This window comes from Pelophylax lessonae (assembly GCF_965119305.1).
Source record: "Pelophylax lessonae genome assembly, chromosome: 4".
Classification (NCBI taxonomy): domain Eukaryota; kingdom Metazoa; phylum Chordata; class Amphibia; order Anura; family Ranidae; genus Pelophylax; species Pelophylax lessonae.
The window spans coordinates 13,151,542-13,170,257 of record NC_138771.1 but is presented as its reverse complement, the minus strand read 5'-3'; the positions used below and the strand labels follow the sequence as shown (position 1 = coordinate 13,170,257).

At 45.6% G+C, this 18,716-nt stretch overlaps 1 protein-coding gene across 1 annotated transcript in view; it reads left to right on the top strand.

Annotated features, from left to right (window-relative positions):
• Positions 1 to 18,716, top strand: part of ADAMTS7 (ADAM metallopeptidase with thrombospondin type 1 motif 7) — a gene marked incomplete at its 5' end in the record, with an annotated part of 217,485 nt that overhangs the window by 65,953 nt on the left and 132,816 nt on the right. Inside the window, 1 exon segment of the mRNA XM_082252994.1 lies at positions 1,180 to 1,323. Within this exon segment, the coding sequence (XP_082109120.1) occupies positions 1,180 to 1,323 (144 nt within the window).

Genomic DNA, 18,716 nt, shown 5'->3' with positions numbered 1-18,716 from the left:
ATGTTACTTTGTATCTCTCAATTTCCCACCTTAACAATGTTTGTAAACATTGTTACTTCGTATCTCTAAACTGTGTTACATTGTATTGTGGTGATTCCTGTATGATCAATGTTTATAAACAATGTTACTTTGTATCTCTATCTTCTGTCTGAACAATGTTTATAAATATTACTTTGTATCTCTCTATCTCCTGTCTGATCAGTGTTTTTCAAACAATGTTATTTGTATCTCTCTATCTTCTGTCTGAACAATATTGATAAACAATGTTACTTTGTATCTCTCTATCTCCTGTTTGAACAATCTTTATAAACAAGTTACTTTGCATCTCTGTCTCTTGTCTGATCAATGTTTATAAACAATGTTACTTTGCATCTCTCTATCACCTGTTTAAACTATGTTTTCAAACAAGTTACTTTGTATCTCTCTGTCTTCTGTCTGAACAATGTTTATAAACAATGTTACTTTGTACCTCTCTATCTCCAGTCTGATCAATGTTTATAAACAATGTTACTTTGTATCTCTCTATCTCCCATCTTATCAATGTTTATAAACAATGCTAGTTTGTATCTCTCTATCTCCCATCTGATCAATGTTTATAAACAATGTTACTTAGTATCTCTCTATCTCCTGTCTGATCAATGTTTATAAACAATGTTTCTTTGTATCTCTCTACTGTCTGATCAATGTTTATAAACAATGTTACTTTGTATCTCTCTATCTCCCATCTGATCAATGTTTATAAACAATGTTACTTTGTATCTCTCTATCTCCCATCTGATCAATGTTTATAAACAATGTTACTTAGTATCTCTCTATCTCCTGTCTGATCAATGTTTATAAACAATGTTACTTTGTATCTCTCTATCTCCTGTCTGATCAATGTTTATAAACAATGTTACTTTGTATCTCTCTATCTCCCATCTGATCAATGTTTATAAACAATGTTATTTTGTACCTCTCTATCGCCAGTCTGATCAATGTTTATAAACAATGTTAATTTGTATCTCTCTATCTCCTGTCGGATCAATGTTTATAAACAATGTTGCTTTGTATCTCTTTATCTCCTGTCTGATCAATGTTTATAAACAATGTTACTTTGTATTTCTCTGTCTCTCTATCTCCCACCATGTAAGTAATGCACAGACTTACCTGACTCATCTGTCTTTTCTTGTGAGCTAGTTTTGGTGTTCAGCATGATGGCAATGGCAATGACTGTGAGCCCAGAGGGAAGAGACCGCATATCATGTCCCCGCAGCTTCTCTATGACACCTCTCCACTGACCTGGTCCCGCTGCAGCAGAGACTACATCACTCGCTTCTTGGAGTAAGTTCCAGAAATGGTTTACTGACTGTATATATATATATATTTTTTCATTTATTTAATTATTTCACGTATACATAACGATGGTAATTTACACAGCACTTTGGATTCATGGTACATTCACATCAGTCCCTGTCCCCAAGGAGCTTGCAATCTAAGGTCCCTGTCTCACATAAACACAAATATTAATGCCGGTTTAGACAGGAGCCAGGTAACCTACCAGCATGTTTTAAAAATGTGGGAGGAAACCTATGCAAGCACAGGGAGAACATGCAAGCTCCATGCAGGAAGTGTGAGGCAGCAGGTGATTAAAAAAAAAAGCCCCTTAGAAATCTATGCTTCCGGCGCCTCGCATGTAGATTAGGGGGCCGGACGCCCCTGCGCCCCCAACGCACCGGCCGCCACTGCAATCAGTGAGTGGTAAGGATGTTGCAGTAGCCTCTAGCAACCAATCAGTGAGCAGTAATGATATATATGCTGCAACCGGGGGGGGGGGGGGGGGGGCAAGAAAACCTTCGCTCAGGGTCAAATCAGTAGTAAATGATGATGTCATCCTATCTTGTGTAACTGTATCAGCATGGTGCTGCTTTATGTAGTTATGATCCAAACTAGCTATTGCACATTATGCAGCTTGATTCACTATTGTCACCCCTCACATGTACCTTCATCAACTAACTGCTGCAATTATGAATTAGCGCGCTCAGCTATTAAGGGACAGCTTGTCCGGTGATGCAGGAGCTTGCAATCAGTTGTAATATGATCTATAGGAATATACAATGCGTTTGCTGGAGATGTTTATCAGCTTTGCATTCCTGTTTAGTTTTTTTTGGTCTGCCCTTTGCAGATTATGTTGTTTTCTAGTAGTTCTAAGCCTCAATTCATACCTGCTAGGCTTCAATATAAATAAATTCAAATCAAGTTCACCAAATAATTATATTCCATAAGATATCAATGGGGAGAATGCAGCCCATGTATTCATTGTATTCATCAATCTGCTGTGTAAGGATACTTTGTTGCAATTCATTATTTTAAACACTCAAATCACCTTCTAGGCATTCATTTCTCTTTTAGTACATAATCAATTTCCAGATTTAATTCTAAAAATCAGACGACCCAGGTGGGACTTGAACCCACAATCCCCAGCTCCGGAGGCTGATGCCTTATCCATTAGGCCACTGGGCCAACCTTGATAAAGTATGTGAAGAAATGTTGAAGTTATATTGCACCCCTCACCCACACTTCAACCTTGAGGCAAGGAATGAATGATTTTGGAGGTTTATTTTGGTGACTGGATGTGAGTCAGAGTGTCCTGAGCACAGCAGAGCATGCAATGTCATTGCAGACAAAGGATGATGTCATCGGCACCTCATGCCTCGTCGGTTTTCCTATGTGATTTGTGAGTCTCTGCATTGCATTGGCTGTACAATGTGGAGGCTTCTCACCTCTGCACAGCAATGGGACCCAGGGAACCCTAACCCCAATCCTGTGTGTTGTATGAGGGTTCCTAAGTGGAGGAGGGATTTTTCTCTACACGGGCCAAGGTGCATTTTGCTGAACACAGGGGGGGGGGGGGGGGTCCGGCAGCAGAAGGCAGCAGAACCTGGACACAGGGCTAGGACAAGGGGTGGGCAAGAGGGGAGGCTGCCCTGAGCACTGTGGTGGCTGCCCTGGGCACTGTGGTATCATGTGAGGTTCGGGGGGCACCACAAGGAGATTGGGGGGAGGGGATTTGTGTTGGGAGAGTAATTGGGGGGGGCACGGTAGGAGGTAATAATTGTTTTAGTAGGGGACATTTGAGGAGGTGTGCTAGGAGAGGTGATTTGGGGAGATTTGTGTTAAGAGGGGAGATGGGGGAGGAGGATTTGTGCTAGGATGGGGAATTTGCGGGGGGGGGGGGTTGTGCTAGAAAAGGTAATATGGTGGAGAGAGGGGATTTGTGCTAGGAGGGGACATTTGGGGAGGTGTGCTAGGAGAGGGGATTTGGGGGGATTTGTGTTGAGAGGGGAGATGGGGAAGAGGATTTGTGCTAGGATGGGGGATTTGGGGGGAGGGGGTTGTGCTAGAAAAGGTAATATGGTGAGGGGGGGGGGGATTTGTGCTAGGAGCTAGGAGGGGACATTTGGGGAGGTGTGCTAGGAGTGGTGATTTGGGGGGATTTGTGTTGAGAGGGGAGATGGGGGGAAGAGGATTTGTGCTAGGATGGGGGATTAGGGGGAGTTGTTCTAGAAAAGGTAATAAGGGGGAGGGGATGTCTGCTAGGAGGGGACATTTGGGGAGGTGTGCTAGGAGTAGTGGTTTGGGGGGATTTGTGTTGAGAGGAGAGATTGGGGAAGAGGATTTGTGCTAGGATGGGGGATTTAGGGGGGTTGTGCTAGAAAAGGTAATATAGTGGAGAGGGGGAGGGGATTGGTGTTGGAAGAGGGAATTTGGGGGGGGGGGCGGTAGGAGGTAAACATTATTCCAGGAGGGAAAATTTGGGGAAGTGTTTTAGGAGTGGTGATTTGGGGTGATTTATGTTGAGAGGGGAGATGAGGGAAGAGGATTTGTGCCAGGATGGGGTATTTGGGGGGTTGTGCTAGGAAAGGTAATACGGTGGTGGGGGGGGGGGAGGGAGGGGGGTTGAGCTAAGAGAGGAGTTTTTATTTTGGAGGAGGATTAGTGCTGGCAGGGACAATTGGGGGCATTTGTGCTGGGGGGGAATTTGGGGGGATTACGCTAGGATGGGGGATTGGGAGAGGGTATTCTGTGCTGGGAGGGGGGATTTTGGGGGGAAAGTTGTGCTAAAAAAGGTAATATGGTGGGGGGAGGCGATTTGTGTTAGGAGGGGAATTTTTTTTTTTTGGGAGGGGAAATGTGCTAGTAGAGATTATTGGGGGGTATATGTGCTAGGAGGGGGATTTGTGCCATGAGGGGAATTTTTTTTTATTTAGGAGGGGGATTTGTGCTAGTAGGGATGATTGGGGGGCATTTGTGCTATGAGGGGAAATCTTTTTCTGGGGGGGGGGGGGGTTTGCTAGGATGGGGGATTGGGAAAGGTGATTTGTTCTGGGAGGGGGATTTGGGGGGGTTGTGCTAGAAAAAAGTAAATATGTAGGGGGGGTTGTGCTTGGAGGGGACTTTTTTTTATTTTGGAGGGGGTTTTGTGCTAGTACTGATGATTGGGGGGCATTTGTGCTAGGAGGGGAACTTTAGGGGGGAGGGGATTGTGCTAGGATGGGGGATTGAGCAAGGGTAATTTGTGCTGGGAGGGGGTGATTTAGGGGGGGGGGCTATGCTAGAAATAGGTAATATGTTGGGGGGAGAGGCAGTTTGTGCTGGGAGGGGAAATTGTTTTTGGAGGGGGATTTGTGCTAGTAGTGATGATTGTGGCGGGGGGGGGGCATTTGTGCTAGGAGGGGACATTTTTTTTGGGGGGGGTTGCTAGGATGGGGGATTGGGGGAGGGTGATTTGAGCTGGGAGGGGGGATTTGGGGTGTTGTGCTAGAAAAGTAATTATGGGGGGGGGGGTTGTTCTAGGAGGGGATTTTTTTTATTTTGGAGGTTTTGTGCTTGTAGGGATGACTGGGGGCATTTGTGCTGGGGGGGGGATTTGGGGGGGGGGGGGGTTGTGCTAGAATGGAGGATTGGGAGAGGGTAATCTGTGCTGGGAGGGGGGGATTTGGGGGGGCTGTGCCAGAAAAGGTAATATGGTGTGTGTGTGTGTGGGGGGGGGGGGGTAGGTGATTTGTGCTAGGAGGGGGCATTTTTCTTTTTAGGATGGGGATTTGTGCTAGTAGGGATGATTGGGGGGCATTTGTGCTAGGAGGGGAAATTTGGGGGGGGGGGATTTGTGATAGGATGGGGGGATTGGGGAGAGTAACTTGTGCTGGGGGGGGGGGGGAGTATCTTTTCCCAGAGGTGAATTTAAGAGGTAGAGTATTTGTGCTGGGAAGGGGGAATTTTTTTTATTGGGGGGGGGGGGGGATTTTGCTGGGAGCATATGTGAAATGAGAGGATTTGAGCTAAGCATGCAGATTAGCGCTCAATTTTGTTTGGGGAGCCGGGGGGGGGGGGGATTTTTGCTGTCACAGAATGCTCATACATTTTGGGGAGGGCGCAATTTAGCATATTTGCCCTGGACTCTAGATGACCTTCTCCCGCCACTACCTGAACAGAAGGGGCGACTTATACCGATCCCTTGTATTTTCTCCCTGCAGCTGCTGAATGCCGGCAGAAAGGAGAGGAGGAGAAGCCAGCTTTTATCAGCTGCAGGGGGAAATACATGGGATCAGTTCCAGCAGTGGCGGCTGGTGCTCCATGGGCCGGGGGAAGCGGCGGACGGACCGCACAAAACACACCCCCCACCGAACCACACCAGGCCTGACAACCCTGGACCACGGCAGGACAGGACCCCCAGGACAGGACAGGACCCCCAGGACAGGACCCCCAGGACAGGACAGGACCCCCAGGACAGGACCACCAGGACAGGACCCCAGGACAGGACCACCAGGACAGGACCCCCAGGACAGGACAGGACCCCCAGGACAGGACAGGACCACCAGGACAGGACCCCCAGGACAGGACAGGATCACTCATCCTGCCTGGACATCAGCGACAGCGGTGCCGGCGGCTTCTGTGTCTCCTCCCTCCTCCTCCTCCTTCTCCATGCCCAATGGCATGGCTTCGCTTTTCAGCCAATTGGGTAACGGGTCTCAGAACCCGCTTCCTGATTGGCCAGGAGGAGGATCCGTGTGACAATAGGGAATTTTCATTCGCTATTGTCACACAACTGGGTAGGCTCGGGGTGCACTGCTCTGCGCCCCGAGCCCACCCTTTTTTTTAGCCTGTGAGAGCCTCTGGCTCTAATCACGTGCCTAAAAAAAAGAAAAATTCCCATTGAACTCTATGCGTCCGGCACCCCGCATGTAGATTAGGGGGCCGGACGAATGGATACACCAGGCGCCACTGAGTTCCAGTAAATGCCTATATATATATATAATATTTAATCTATAATAAAAAAAAAATTATTTCTGAGAGAGCAAAGGTCTGCTGTGTTTACATCAGCTGACCGCCGTTCTCTCTCCACAGGGAGCGATCGCGGGTGCCGGCCCAATGCATCAGCTTCCCCTGTGGCGAATGGGGGTGGGAGCGCGCCCCCAGGATCGCTCCCGCGAACCACCGTACAGGTACAGCGATTTGCAGAAACCTGCCTACCTGCCGCCGTATATAGGTGGCGGCTGGTCTGCAAGTGGTTGTAAATAAAGGGGGACAGTACCAGCGGTTCAATACAGAAGGAATAGGAGAGCCTTGCTCATGAAGCTTACAATCTAAAGCACATGTGTCAAACTCAATGCCCACGGGCTGAATCTGGCCCACCAGGCCATTTCACGTGGACCTTTCCCCGCTCCTGCAGGTGCGGCACCCCCTTATCTCCACCCCCACTCTGTCTTAGCAGTTGGCAGCAGAGAGGAGGACAGAATTCCTCATACAGATCCTGTTTCACCCCACATCTTCACCTCCCCTGGTCACAGCATTCAACAGACTCTGGCAGCTGGCTTCAGCCCTCCTCCAGACCCTGCACTTTCTGCTTCCCAGCTCCATTCCCAGCTTCTTCCCATCAGCAGCACAAGATTGGGGGGGGGGGGGGGGGGGGCGGTGCACTGTAATGTATGCAGGGCCGTCTTTATTCTTGATTGGACCCTGGGCAAAAATTTTCTTGGGCCCTCTTGAATCCACTTATCAACTATTTGGGGGCTCAAGGGGCAGCTGCTTTGGGCCCCACAACAATGACTAGACCCGGGGCAGCTGCCCCTTTTGCCCCTGTGTTAAAGACAGCCCTTAATGTATGGGAGGGTGACATCTGATGTAAAGGGGGTTGGGGTGCTGTGGACATATAATCCAGCTCTTTGAGGACAACGCTGAAGCGGCCCGTGATGAAATTGACTTTGACAGCCCTGAGTGAAAAGATGTAATAATCTGCGAATAGCTGCTGGAGCTCTCAGCCTCCCTTTGCTTTCAATGAGGATTCCTGCCTGCAGCTAATTCCAGGGAACCGTCCGCTGGGTCTACCGCAGTCTTCTTAACCACTTGCTGATCAGCCGCCGCAGTTATACGGCGGCGGGTCAGCAGGTTCCCGTGAATCATGGCGTTTCACAGGAGAGATCCTGTGGGCGCGCGCGCACGTGCCACCGGAGGCGCGCACCCGCAACCATTTGCCAGCGGGGAAGCCGAGACGCAGGGCCAGCGGCCGCGATCGCTCCCCGTGAAGAGAGAACGGCCGTCTGCTATTGTAAATACATCAGACTGTTGTTCTCTCAGCAATCATCATAGGGCTCCTCCTATTTAGGATCACAGGTCTCTGTATTGATTTCACAAGCCCCTCCCCCTCACAGTTAGAAAACACCCCCTAGGCACACACTTAACCCTTTGGTCACCCCTGGGTTAACCTCTTCCCTGCCAGTGTCATTGGTACAGTGACAGTGCATATTTTTAGCACTGATTACTGTAGTAATGTCACTGGTCCCCCTAAAAGTGTCAAAAATGTCAGTTAGGGGTCCGATCTGTCCGCCGCAATGTCGCAGTCCCGCTAAAAATTGCAGATCGCCGCCATTACTAGTAAAACAATAAATAAATATGACATAAACCTTTCCCCTAGTTTGTAAACGCGATAACTTTTGCGCAAACCAATCAAAATACGCTTATTTTTTTTTTTTCAAAAATGTCAGTTAGGGGTCCGATCTGTCCGCCGCAATGTCGCAGTCCCACTAAAAATCGCAGATCGCCGCCATTACTAGTAAAATAAATAAATAAATAAAAATTACATAAATCTTTCCCCCAGTTTGTAGAAGCGATAACGTTTGCGCAAACCAATCAAAATACGCTTATTTTTTTTTTTTTTTACCAAAAATATGTAGCAGAATACAAATTGGCCTAAAATGATAAAAAAATGTTGATTTTTAAGTATTTTTTTATTGGGAATGTTATATATCGGAATGTGAAAAATATATTTTTTTTCAAAATTGTCGCACATTTTTGTTTATAGCGCAAAAAATAAAAACCACAAAGGTGATCAAATACCACCAAAAGAAAGCTCTGTTTGTGGGGAAAAAAGGACATCAATTTTATTTGGGTACAGCGGCGCACGACCGCGCAATTGTCAGTTAAATTAACGCAGTGCCAAATCCTAAAATAGGGCCTGGTCATTAAGGGGGCAAATCCTTCCAGTCCAGAAGTGGTTAAACGGCCCTATTCACCAGTGTTGAACCAGTGAAGCAGTATGTCTAATTTTGTTACCAGCTAGTTATTAACATTGTGGCCATCAAAAAAGGTACAATAATATCTCTGGCTGTGGATAGACCAATCAAAAAATGTATAATTTATCCATGACCACTAGAAAATAAAATGTAAAGGTTGCCAATTTTTTTAGATATACGTAAAAATTTTATCAAGTTTTGCTTACTACTATATTACCAAAAGTATTGGGACACCTGCCTTTACACACACATGAACTTTAATGGCATCCCAGTCTTAGTCCGTAGGGTTCACACCTATGCAGGTTGTAGTTGATGCATATTCTGGGTGCATTTTGCGTTTTTCAATATACATTTTTGATTTATTGAAGTCTATGGAACCACAAACGCAACCTGCTGGTCCCTGGCCCTTTCTATAAAATGCACAGATGTGAACATGACCCATGGGAAAACATGTTATATGGACTGTAGCGTGTTTCTGCAAAATGTAAAATGCACTAAAAAAATGCATAGATGTGAACCAGACCTAAGTCCGTAGGGTTCAATATTGAGTTGGCCCACCCTTTGCAGCTATAACAGCTTCAACTCTTCTGGGAAGGCTGTCCACAAGGTTTAGGAGTGTCTATGGGAATGTTTGACCATTCTTCCAGAAGCGCATTTGTGAGGTCAGGCATTGATGTTGGATGAGAATGCCTGGCTTGCAGTCTCTGCTCTTATTCATCCCATAAGTGTTCTATCGGGTTGAGGTCAGGACAGTCAAGTTCCTCCTCCCCAAACTCGCTCATCCATGTCTTTATGGACCTTGCTTTGTGCACTGGTCCAAATTATTTGGTGGAGGGGGATTATGGTGTGGGGGTTGTTTTTCAGGGGTTGGGCTTGGCCCCTTAGTTCCAGTGAAGGCAAAGACTTTTTGGACAATTTCAAGCTCCCAACTTTGTGGGAAGAGTTTTTTGGATGACCCCTTCCTGTTCCAACATGACTGCACACCAGAGCACAAAACAAGGTCCATAAAGACATGGATGAGCGAGTTTGGGGTGGAGGAACTTGACTGACCTGCACAGAGTCCTGACCTCAACCCGATAGTTCTCAACTCTCTGAGGATCTGAAAAAAGAACTGTTGCTCTACATAAAGATGGCCTAAGCTATAAGAAGATTGCCAAGACCCTGAAACGGAGCTGCAGCACAGTGGCCAAGACCATACAGCAGTTTAACCACGTAAGCCCCGGAGGATTTAACGGACAATTGCGCGTGACTTTAACGGACAATTGCGCGGTCGTGCGACGCTGTACCTAAACGAATTTGATGTCCTTTTTTTCCCACAAACAGAGCTTTTTTTTGGTGGTATTTGATCACCTGTGCGATTTTTTGATCATGCGCTATAAACAAAAAAAGAGCGTCAATTTTGCAAAAATAACAATATTTTTCACATTTTTATATATGAAATTCCCCCAAAAAAATGTAAAAATCAAAATTTTTTAACATTTTCGGCCAATTTGTTTTATGCTACATATGTTTGGTAAAAAAATCGCAAAAAGCGTATTTTGATTGGTTTGCGCAAAAGTTATCGCGTTTACTAACAAAGGGAAAGATTTTTGTCATTTTTGGTGTTTTTTTTTTTTAACGCGTAATGTCGGCGATCTGCGATTTTTTTTGCGGTACTGCGACATTGCGACAGATCGGACCCTTGACTGACATTTTTGACACTTTTGGGGTTACCAGTGACATTACTGCAGTAATCAGTGCTATACATATGCAGTTACTGCAAAAATGACACTGGCAGGGAAGGGGTTAACTGTATTGGAGAGGGAGGGGTTAAGTGTGTCCTAGGGGCGTGTTTCTAACTGTGCAGGGACATGGCTATTGGTGTAAAAACAGAGATCAACGGTTCTACATAGTAGAACCGTCTGATCTTCATTTTTACACCAGGGAGAATGACAGGCGGCTTGTTTACGCAAGCCGTCCGCCTTTCTCCCTTCACCGGACCGATCGCGAGTGACCGGCGGACGATCGGGTCCGCCGGTCACACGCACTGACTTGTCTGTGAATGAGCCGGGGCGGGCGCGCGCCTCGGCTGGCGCGCGCCCGCCCGCAATTAGCTCACAAGTCAGTGACAGGCGAGTGACGTACCCCTACGTCACTCTGCCTGGCCGGGGCTGACCGCCGCAGTATATAGTCGTGCGGCGGTCGGCAACCGGTTAACAGGACCTTTGGGATTATTTAGAGTCGAGTCTGTGAACCAGGCCTTTTCTCCAACATCAGTGCTTGAACTCACAAATGCACTTCTGGAAGAATGGTCAAACATTCCCATAGACACACTCCTAAACCTTGTGGACGGCCTTCCCAGAAGAGTTGAAGCTGTTATAGCTGCAAAGGGTGGGCCAACTCAATATTGAACCCTATGGACTAAGACTGGGATGCCATTAAAGATCATGTGTGTGTAAAGGCAGGCGTCCCAATACTTTTGGTAATATATTGTACTCTATGTTCTCCCCCAACACATAAAGACAATGTGCCCAGGGCAGCAGCCCCCCTCCTTCCTAGTCCAGTCCCTAGGCACAGGTATGTGAATCTCTCTTACGGAGGGAGCTGCACTAAAATTGGAGTGTCCGTACTGCGGGAATTCTGTCCTCTTGTTAGCTGCGCCGCTGTCTGCTGTGACAGAGTTGCTTTAGGCAGTTATTAAAATAGCTAATCTACCTCTAGTGGCAAATCTCAACATTTATAACAAAAATATGTGACAGCAAGCATGTAGAAATGTGAAAGTCACATAAAAAATGACTGCATTTATAACAAAGTATGTGCACAGTGAAATTACACAATACTTCCCCTTTATTTCCAATATAAAGGAACCCTTAGAGGCTGGAGTACCGCAGCTTCTCCATGCTTCTCTGTGTGAAGGTCACTGAACAATTCATCCTGCATTGCTTGACTGCCTTCACCCATCAATGCCAACGCACTGACTTTGTCATGGGACCTATAGGTGACATTACACGTCTGTGCGCCTAATCATTAACTAGAACTGCTCACCAGCATAACGGTGGAATTCGCCTTTTAATCGGTCTGCGTTAGTTACATTTCACTGATCAGGGGTCTCCCTATAAATACAGTATCTCACAAAAGTAAGTACACCTCTCACATTTTTGGAAATATTTTATTCTATCTTTTCATGTGACAACACTGAAGAAATGACACTTTGTTACAATGTAAAGTAGTGAGTGTACAGCTTGTATAACAGTGTAAATTTGCTGTCCCCTCAAAATAACTCAACACACAGCCATTAATGTCTAAACAGCTGGCAACAAAAGTGAGTACACCCCTAAGGCTGCATTCACATGTCAGCTTATAATCGCGGGCAGAACCGCCGCGGTTCCGCCCGCGATTCGGAGATTTATTGCAAAGCGTTGCCCGTTGATTTGCAATAGCCCCCCAAACGCCGAGCGATGTTGCCGCGATTTACGCCCGCCGAATCGCGGCAACATCGCTCAAACAAAATCGCGGGACGCAATACGCTCCAAAGAAGCTCTTGTACTTTTTTGGAGCGTATTGCGTCCCGCTATTTTGTTTGCGCGATGTTGCCGCGATTCGGCGGGCGTAAATCGCGGCAACATCGCTCGGCGTTTGGGGGGCTATTGCAAATCAACGGGCAACGCTAGGCGTCCCGCGATTTGCAATAAATCTCCGAACCGCGGGCGGAACCGCGGCGGTTCTGCCCGCGATTATAAGCTGACATGTGAATGCAGCCTTAGTGAATATGTCCAAATTGGGCCCAATTAGCCTTTTTCTCTCCCCCGTTTTATGTGACTCGTTAGTGTTACAAGGTCTCAGGTGTGAATGGGGAGAAGGTGTGTTACATTTAGTGTTATCGCTCTCACTCTCTCATACTGGTCACTGGAAGTTCAACATGGCAAAGAACTCTCTGAGGATCTGAAAAAAAGAATTGTTCCTCTACATAAGACAAGTGTTGCCTACAGTCAAGCATGGTGGTGGGAGCAGTCGTGTATTTCGGTTTTGTGCTGCCCTAGGCCTGACTAAACTTGTGCACCTCCTAATTTAAATATGACCCACCCCTTCCTGTAAAGACCACACCCCTTCCTGTTTCTGACCCGTTCTGTCATCTGTAAACCACAGACCACAACCAAAATCTATCAGTGCCCATCAGCGTAGCCTCATCGGTTCCCATAAGTTCAGCCTCATCAGTGCCCATCAGTGTAGCCTTATCAGTGCCGCCTTATTACTGCCCAGCAGTGCAGCCTCATCAGTGCAACATATCAGTGTAGCCTCATCAGTGGCTATCAGGTCAGCCCCATCAGTGACCACCAGTGCAGCCTATCAGTGCCCATTAGTGCAGCCTAAGATATTTGGACTTGTGTTTGCTGCCACTGATTGTAATTATAGGAATATTTCACTTATTTGTACTGTATAATGACTAGGACGTCCGGAGTCATTATACATATAACTGAAATAATCAGTGGCAGCAAACACAAGTCCAAATATCTTATAAGATAGGAGTATTCTTACTAACCCAGTGACATATTGCGATAGCACACATAAGGTGAGGGGGTCCAAAATATTATTCATATACAATAAAAAGTCTTAATTGTATATGATGCAATTCAATGTTCTTGCTCAAGGACAAGGTTTAAATAAACTAAATATATTATTGACATGATGCCTGCCATACCTGGGGGCAGAGGAGGGTAGGCGGAGCATTAGGCTGCAGTGCCACACTTATTAGCATTGGGGGCTGTTGGACCAGTTGTATTAAGTGTGGTTGGCAGCCTGCAGTCTGTCCGAATGTCCTCTCCCGCTGGTATTATCATACCAGCAGGTAGCAGTGTGAGTGGTTTATGTGGGTGCCAGACCTATTTGCCTCCTGGACCCTGCCCTCTGGCCCGATTCGCCCCATAAGACTGGCATTATACTAAAAGTGTAGTGCAAGCCGGCGGGGACCCTTTTCATGTGGGAGCCAGGAGGAGGCTGTTTCTTTTTTTTTTTTTTTTTTGTGCGGGGAGCAGCTTTTTTGCGGCCCCCCTGAAAAGTGCCACCCTAGGCCTGGGCCTTGTTGGCCTAGGCAAAGATACAGCACTGGGTGGGAGTGTCATGGTCTGAGGCTGCATGAGTGCTGCTGGCACTGGGGACACTGGGGAGCTACAGTTCATTGAGGGAACCATGAATGCCAACATGTACTGTGACATACTGAAGCAGAGCATGATCCCCTCCCTTCAGAGACTGGGCCGCAGGGCAGTATTCCAACATGATAAAGACCCCAAACACACCTCCAAGACAACCAATGCCATGCTAAAGAAGCTGAGGGTAAAGGTGATGGACTGGCCAAGCATGTCTCCAGACCTAAACCCTATTGAGCATCTGTGGGGCATCCTCAAACGGAAGGTGGAGGAGCGCAAGGTCTCTAACATCCACCAGCTCTGTGATGTCATCATGGAGGAGGGGGAAGAGGACTCCAGTGGCAACCTGTGAAGCTCTGGTGAACTCCATGCCCAAGAGGGTTAAGGCAGTGCTGGAAAATAATGGTGGCCACACAAAATATTAACACTTTGGGCCCAATTTGGACATTGTCACTTAGGGGTGTACTCAGTTTTGTTGCCAGCGGTTTAGACATTAATGGCTGTGTTGAGTTGTTTTGAGGGGACAGCAAATTTACACTGTTATACAAGCTGTACACTCACTACTTTACATTGTAGCAAAGTGTCATTTCTTCACTGTTGTCACATGAAAAGATAGAATAAAATATTTACAAAAATGTGAGGGGTGTACTGACTTTTGTAAGATACTGTAAATGAAGGAATCAACACACTACGAGAAATTATTTTATACCAGAAGATTCTTTTAGATTAGTGTCCTTCTTTCACATCAGAAGCCCCCTATTACTTCATAGCCCCCCTTTATGTACCCTTATCAGGGTTCCCATCATAGTTCCCCCTTCACATCAGATAAGAGCTCCCCTTTAACATCAAAGTCCACCATAGGTGTGCGCAGACTATTGCATTAGGGTGTGGCACCTCAAAGCTCAAACCCTCTCACTTTTGAGACAAAGAAAAGGGACTGAGGACAGAGATTCTCCAGTCCATTTCTCTGCAACCTCAGCTGCACAGTGAATGAATGGGAAGTGCTCTGTGCTGAGATGCTTCCTGTTCTTTCACAAACTCAAGCATAGTAAACACAGCTTCCTATGCTTCTGTTATAAATAGACACAGGAATGATCAGTACCAATCACTCACTGCATTCACTCAGAAAAGAAGGGGCCGGTAAATTACGTATTAACCATCTCTTTCACCGCTCTCCATCCTGCAACGATCCACTGCATTATTCGGCAGGAGAAGAGGGAGGTGAGCAGCGCCGCAGGGGGGTCCAGGCAGCAAGGGCAATTGGGGCTGCACACAAAAGGAGCGGAACCCCCTGTGGGTCTTTCAACGGTCTTTATCCTAATTATTGAATTACATTGAAGTTGAAAGTCCCACAGGGGGTTCCTCTCCTTTTGTGTTCTATTTAACCAGTTGCCGACCGCTTAGCACATATTTACTGCGGCAGTGTGGCTCTCCCAGGCAAACCGACGTAGGGCTAGGTCAGTCGCTTGGAGGCAGCTAGGGGGCGAGCGCACGCCGCCAGCGGCCCGCTTCTGCCCTCGCTCATCAGCGGGGAACCCGATGCAGCAGGCAGGCGGCTCTGATTGCTGCCTGACACCCGCGATCGCTCCCCGCTGGGAGAGAAGAATGGTCGGATGTTGTAAACACAACTGACCATTCTTCTCTCTGGAATGATCACAGAGTGCCTGTGATCCTTCTATATAGGAACACAGGTCTCTATGATCATTTCACAAGCCACGTCCCCATACAGTTAGAAACACCCCCTAGGCTCACATTTAACCCCTTGATCACCCACTAGGTTAACCCCTTCCCTGCCAGTGTCATTATTACAATAACAGTGGATATGTTTAGCACCGATTACTGTAGTAATGTCACTGGTCCCCCCAAAAGTGTCAAAAATGTCAGTTAGGGGTCCGATCTGTCCGCCGCAATGTCGCAATCCCGCTAAAAATTTCAGATCGCCGCCATTACTAGTAAAACAATAAATAAAAATGACATAAACCTTTCCCCTAGTTTGTAGAAGTGATAACTTTTGCGCAAACCAATCAAAATATGCTTATTTTTTTTTTTAACCAAAAATATGTAGCAGAAAACAAATTGCACTAAATTTCTTAATTTTTTTTTTTCGGAATGTTATATAGCAGAATGTGAAAAATATTGTTTTTTTTTTTTTTTTCAGAATTGTCGCTTTTTTTTTATAGTGCAAAAAATAAAAATCGCACAGATGATCAAACACCACCAGAAGAAAGCTTTATTTGTTGGGAAAAAAAGGACATCAATTTTATTTGGGTACAGCGTCGCACGACCGCACAATTGTCCGTTAAAGTAACGCAGTGCCGTATCGCAAAAAATGGCCTGGTCATTAAGGGGGAAAATCCTTCCGGTCCAGAAGTGTTATCACGGATTGTTTACCACATTTGTATTTATTTCATGTCATTTACTTTACATGTATATTATGAATTAGCATTGTTGATTTATTTTAACACACAGCACCAGGGCCGGGACAAGGGGTGGGCAGGAGGAGACGGTTGCCCTGGGCGCAAAGTCTGTTAAAGTAACGCAGTGCCGAATCGACCAAAAATGGCCTGGTCATTAAGGGGGTAAATCCTTCCAGTCCAGAAGTGGTTAAATGCAAGGGAAAGCCATATGTATGTAGAAAGGTTCCGCTCTGGCAGCCTGCAGATCTCTCCTCTCAGACGTGTATAAATATTAATCTTTAACTTGTAAACTATCAATTAGAACATTTAGAACAGTGAAGTCAGTATTCTGCTCTATGTAGAATGTCAGCTTCCCGATAAACTTACATTTCCCAGCTGGGAAATGAAATACAATTCCGCTTATTTTGTTTTGTCAGCGAAATGTCTTCTAATTTTATCGGCTTTATTTACACAATTGTAAATCTTTGGTGATCAGCCTACGCACCCCCCCCCCCCCCCCGAAAACCGGCAGGACACTCGGCACCCTCTCACCCCGACTCCCCCCCACTCACTTCCTCTAAAGTTTCCAAACACAAACAAGAGAATCGGCCACTTCCTGCCACATCACATCAGAGATAACTGCGAAGAACGACCGGGGATATTAACGATCGACCCACAGATCAACGCCCCAGGCCGCCCTTTAGAACGATGAATTAGGCAATTTTTATTTTCATGCACGCCACAGTGTGATAAAATTAATTTTGAAATTTTAATTTTGCTAATTTTTCATCCTATTTTTATCCTATTTTTAGTTTGTTCTATTATTAACTAAAGCCAATTCAGTTGTGCGTTTCCCTTTTTATTGTTTGTTTTTCTTGTGCAACTCATTATTTACTGTAACAAAGTAATAGCAAACCCAACCACTTAGAATGCATTTTTTGGCTATGCAAGAATAATAATAATAATAATGATAATTACATCATTAAATCATTAAACAAATAAACAAATAATTAAAATAAATAATAAGGCAAGAATAATAATAATAATAATGACATCATTAAATCATTAAACAAATAATTTAAATAAATAATAAGGCAAGAATAATAATAATAATAATAATGACATCATTAAATCATTAAACAAATAATTAATATAAATAATAAGGTTTGCCTTCAGTGGGTAAAAGCAATCTTTGTTGTTTGCTATGAAGTAGCGCTTTCTATGGTGCTTATTGGGTCAGCATCATATCTAATCACATTGATTGATCATAGCATAAGTGGACTGGTTTCCTTATAGTCAAACGTTCCATTATAGACCAGTGGTGGTCAACTTTCTTCAATGTGGGGGGCGTCAGGTGCTGCCACCAACATCACCAAAGAGGCGCACATAAAATTATGGGAATAATTCTTTACAGCACACACACAACAGGATATAGTAAAAGACTACAGGCATGATACAAGAGATGGTCAGAGACTAAAGGAATTACAGAAGAGATGATTAGAGTCTGCAGACATGATATAAGAGCCGGTCAGAGACTGCAGACATGATACAAGCGATGGTCAGAGACTGCAGACATGATACAAGCGAAGGTCAGAGACTGCAGACATGATACAAGAGCCGATCAGAGACTGCAGACATGATACAGGAGATGGTCAAAGACTGCAGACATGATACAAGAGATTGTCAGAGATTGCAGACATGATACAAGAGATTGTCAGAGACTGCAGACATGATACAAGAGATGGTCAGAGACTGCAGACATGATACAGGAGATGGTCAGAGACTGCAGGCATGATACAGGAGATTGTCAGAGACTGCAGACATGATACAGGAGATGGTCAGAGACTGCAGACATGATACAGGAGATGGTCAGAGACTGCAGACATGATACAGGAGATGGTCAGAGACTGCAGACATGATACAGGAAATGTTCAGAGACTGCAGACATGGTACAAGAGATTGTCAGAGCCTGCAGATATGATACAATAGATAGTCAGAGACTGCAGATATGATACAAGAGATGGTCAGAGACTGCAGATATGATACAATAGATAGTCAGAGACTGCAGACATAATACAGGAGATGGTCAGAGACTGCAGACATGATACAGGAGATGGTCAGAGACTGCAGGCATGATACAGGAGATGATCAAAGACTGCAGACATGATACAAGAGATGGTCAGAGACTGCAGGCATGATACAGGAGAAGGTCAGAGACTGAAGCAATCACACAAGAGATTATTAGAGACTGCAGACATGGTACAAGAGATTGTCAGAGACTGCAGATATGATACAATAGATAGTCAGAGACTGCAGATATGATACAAGAGATGGCCAGAGACTGCAGAAATGATACAAGAGATGGTCAGAGACAGCAGATAGGATACAGGAGATGGTCAGAGACAGCAGATAGGATACAGGAGATGATCAGAGACTGCAGACATGATACAAGAGATGGTCAGAGACTGCAAGCATGATACAGGAGATGGTCAGAGACTGAAGCAATCACACAAGAGATGATTAGAGACTGCAGACATGATACAAGAGATGGTCAGAGACTGAAAGGATCATACAAGAGGTGATTTTAGTCTGCTGATTTGGAACGAGAGATGGTTAGAGAATGAGTTAAATTATTGAGTTCGCCC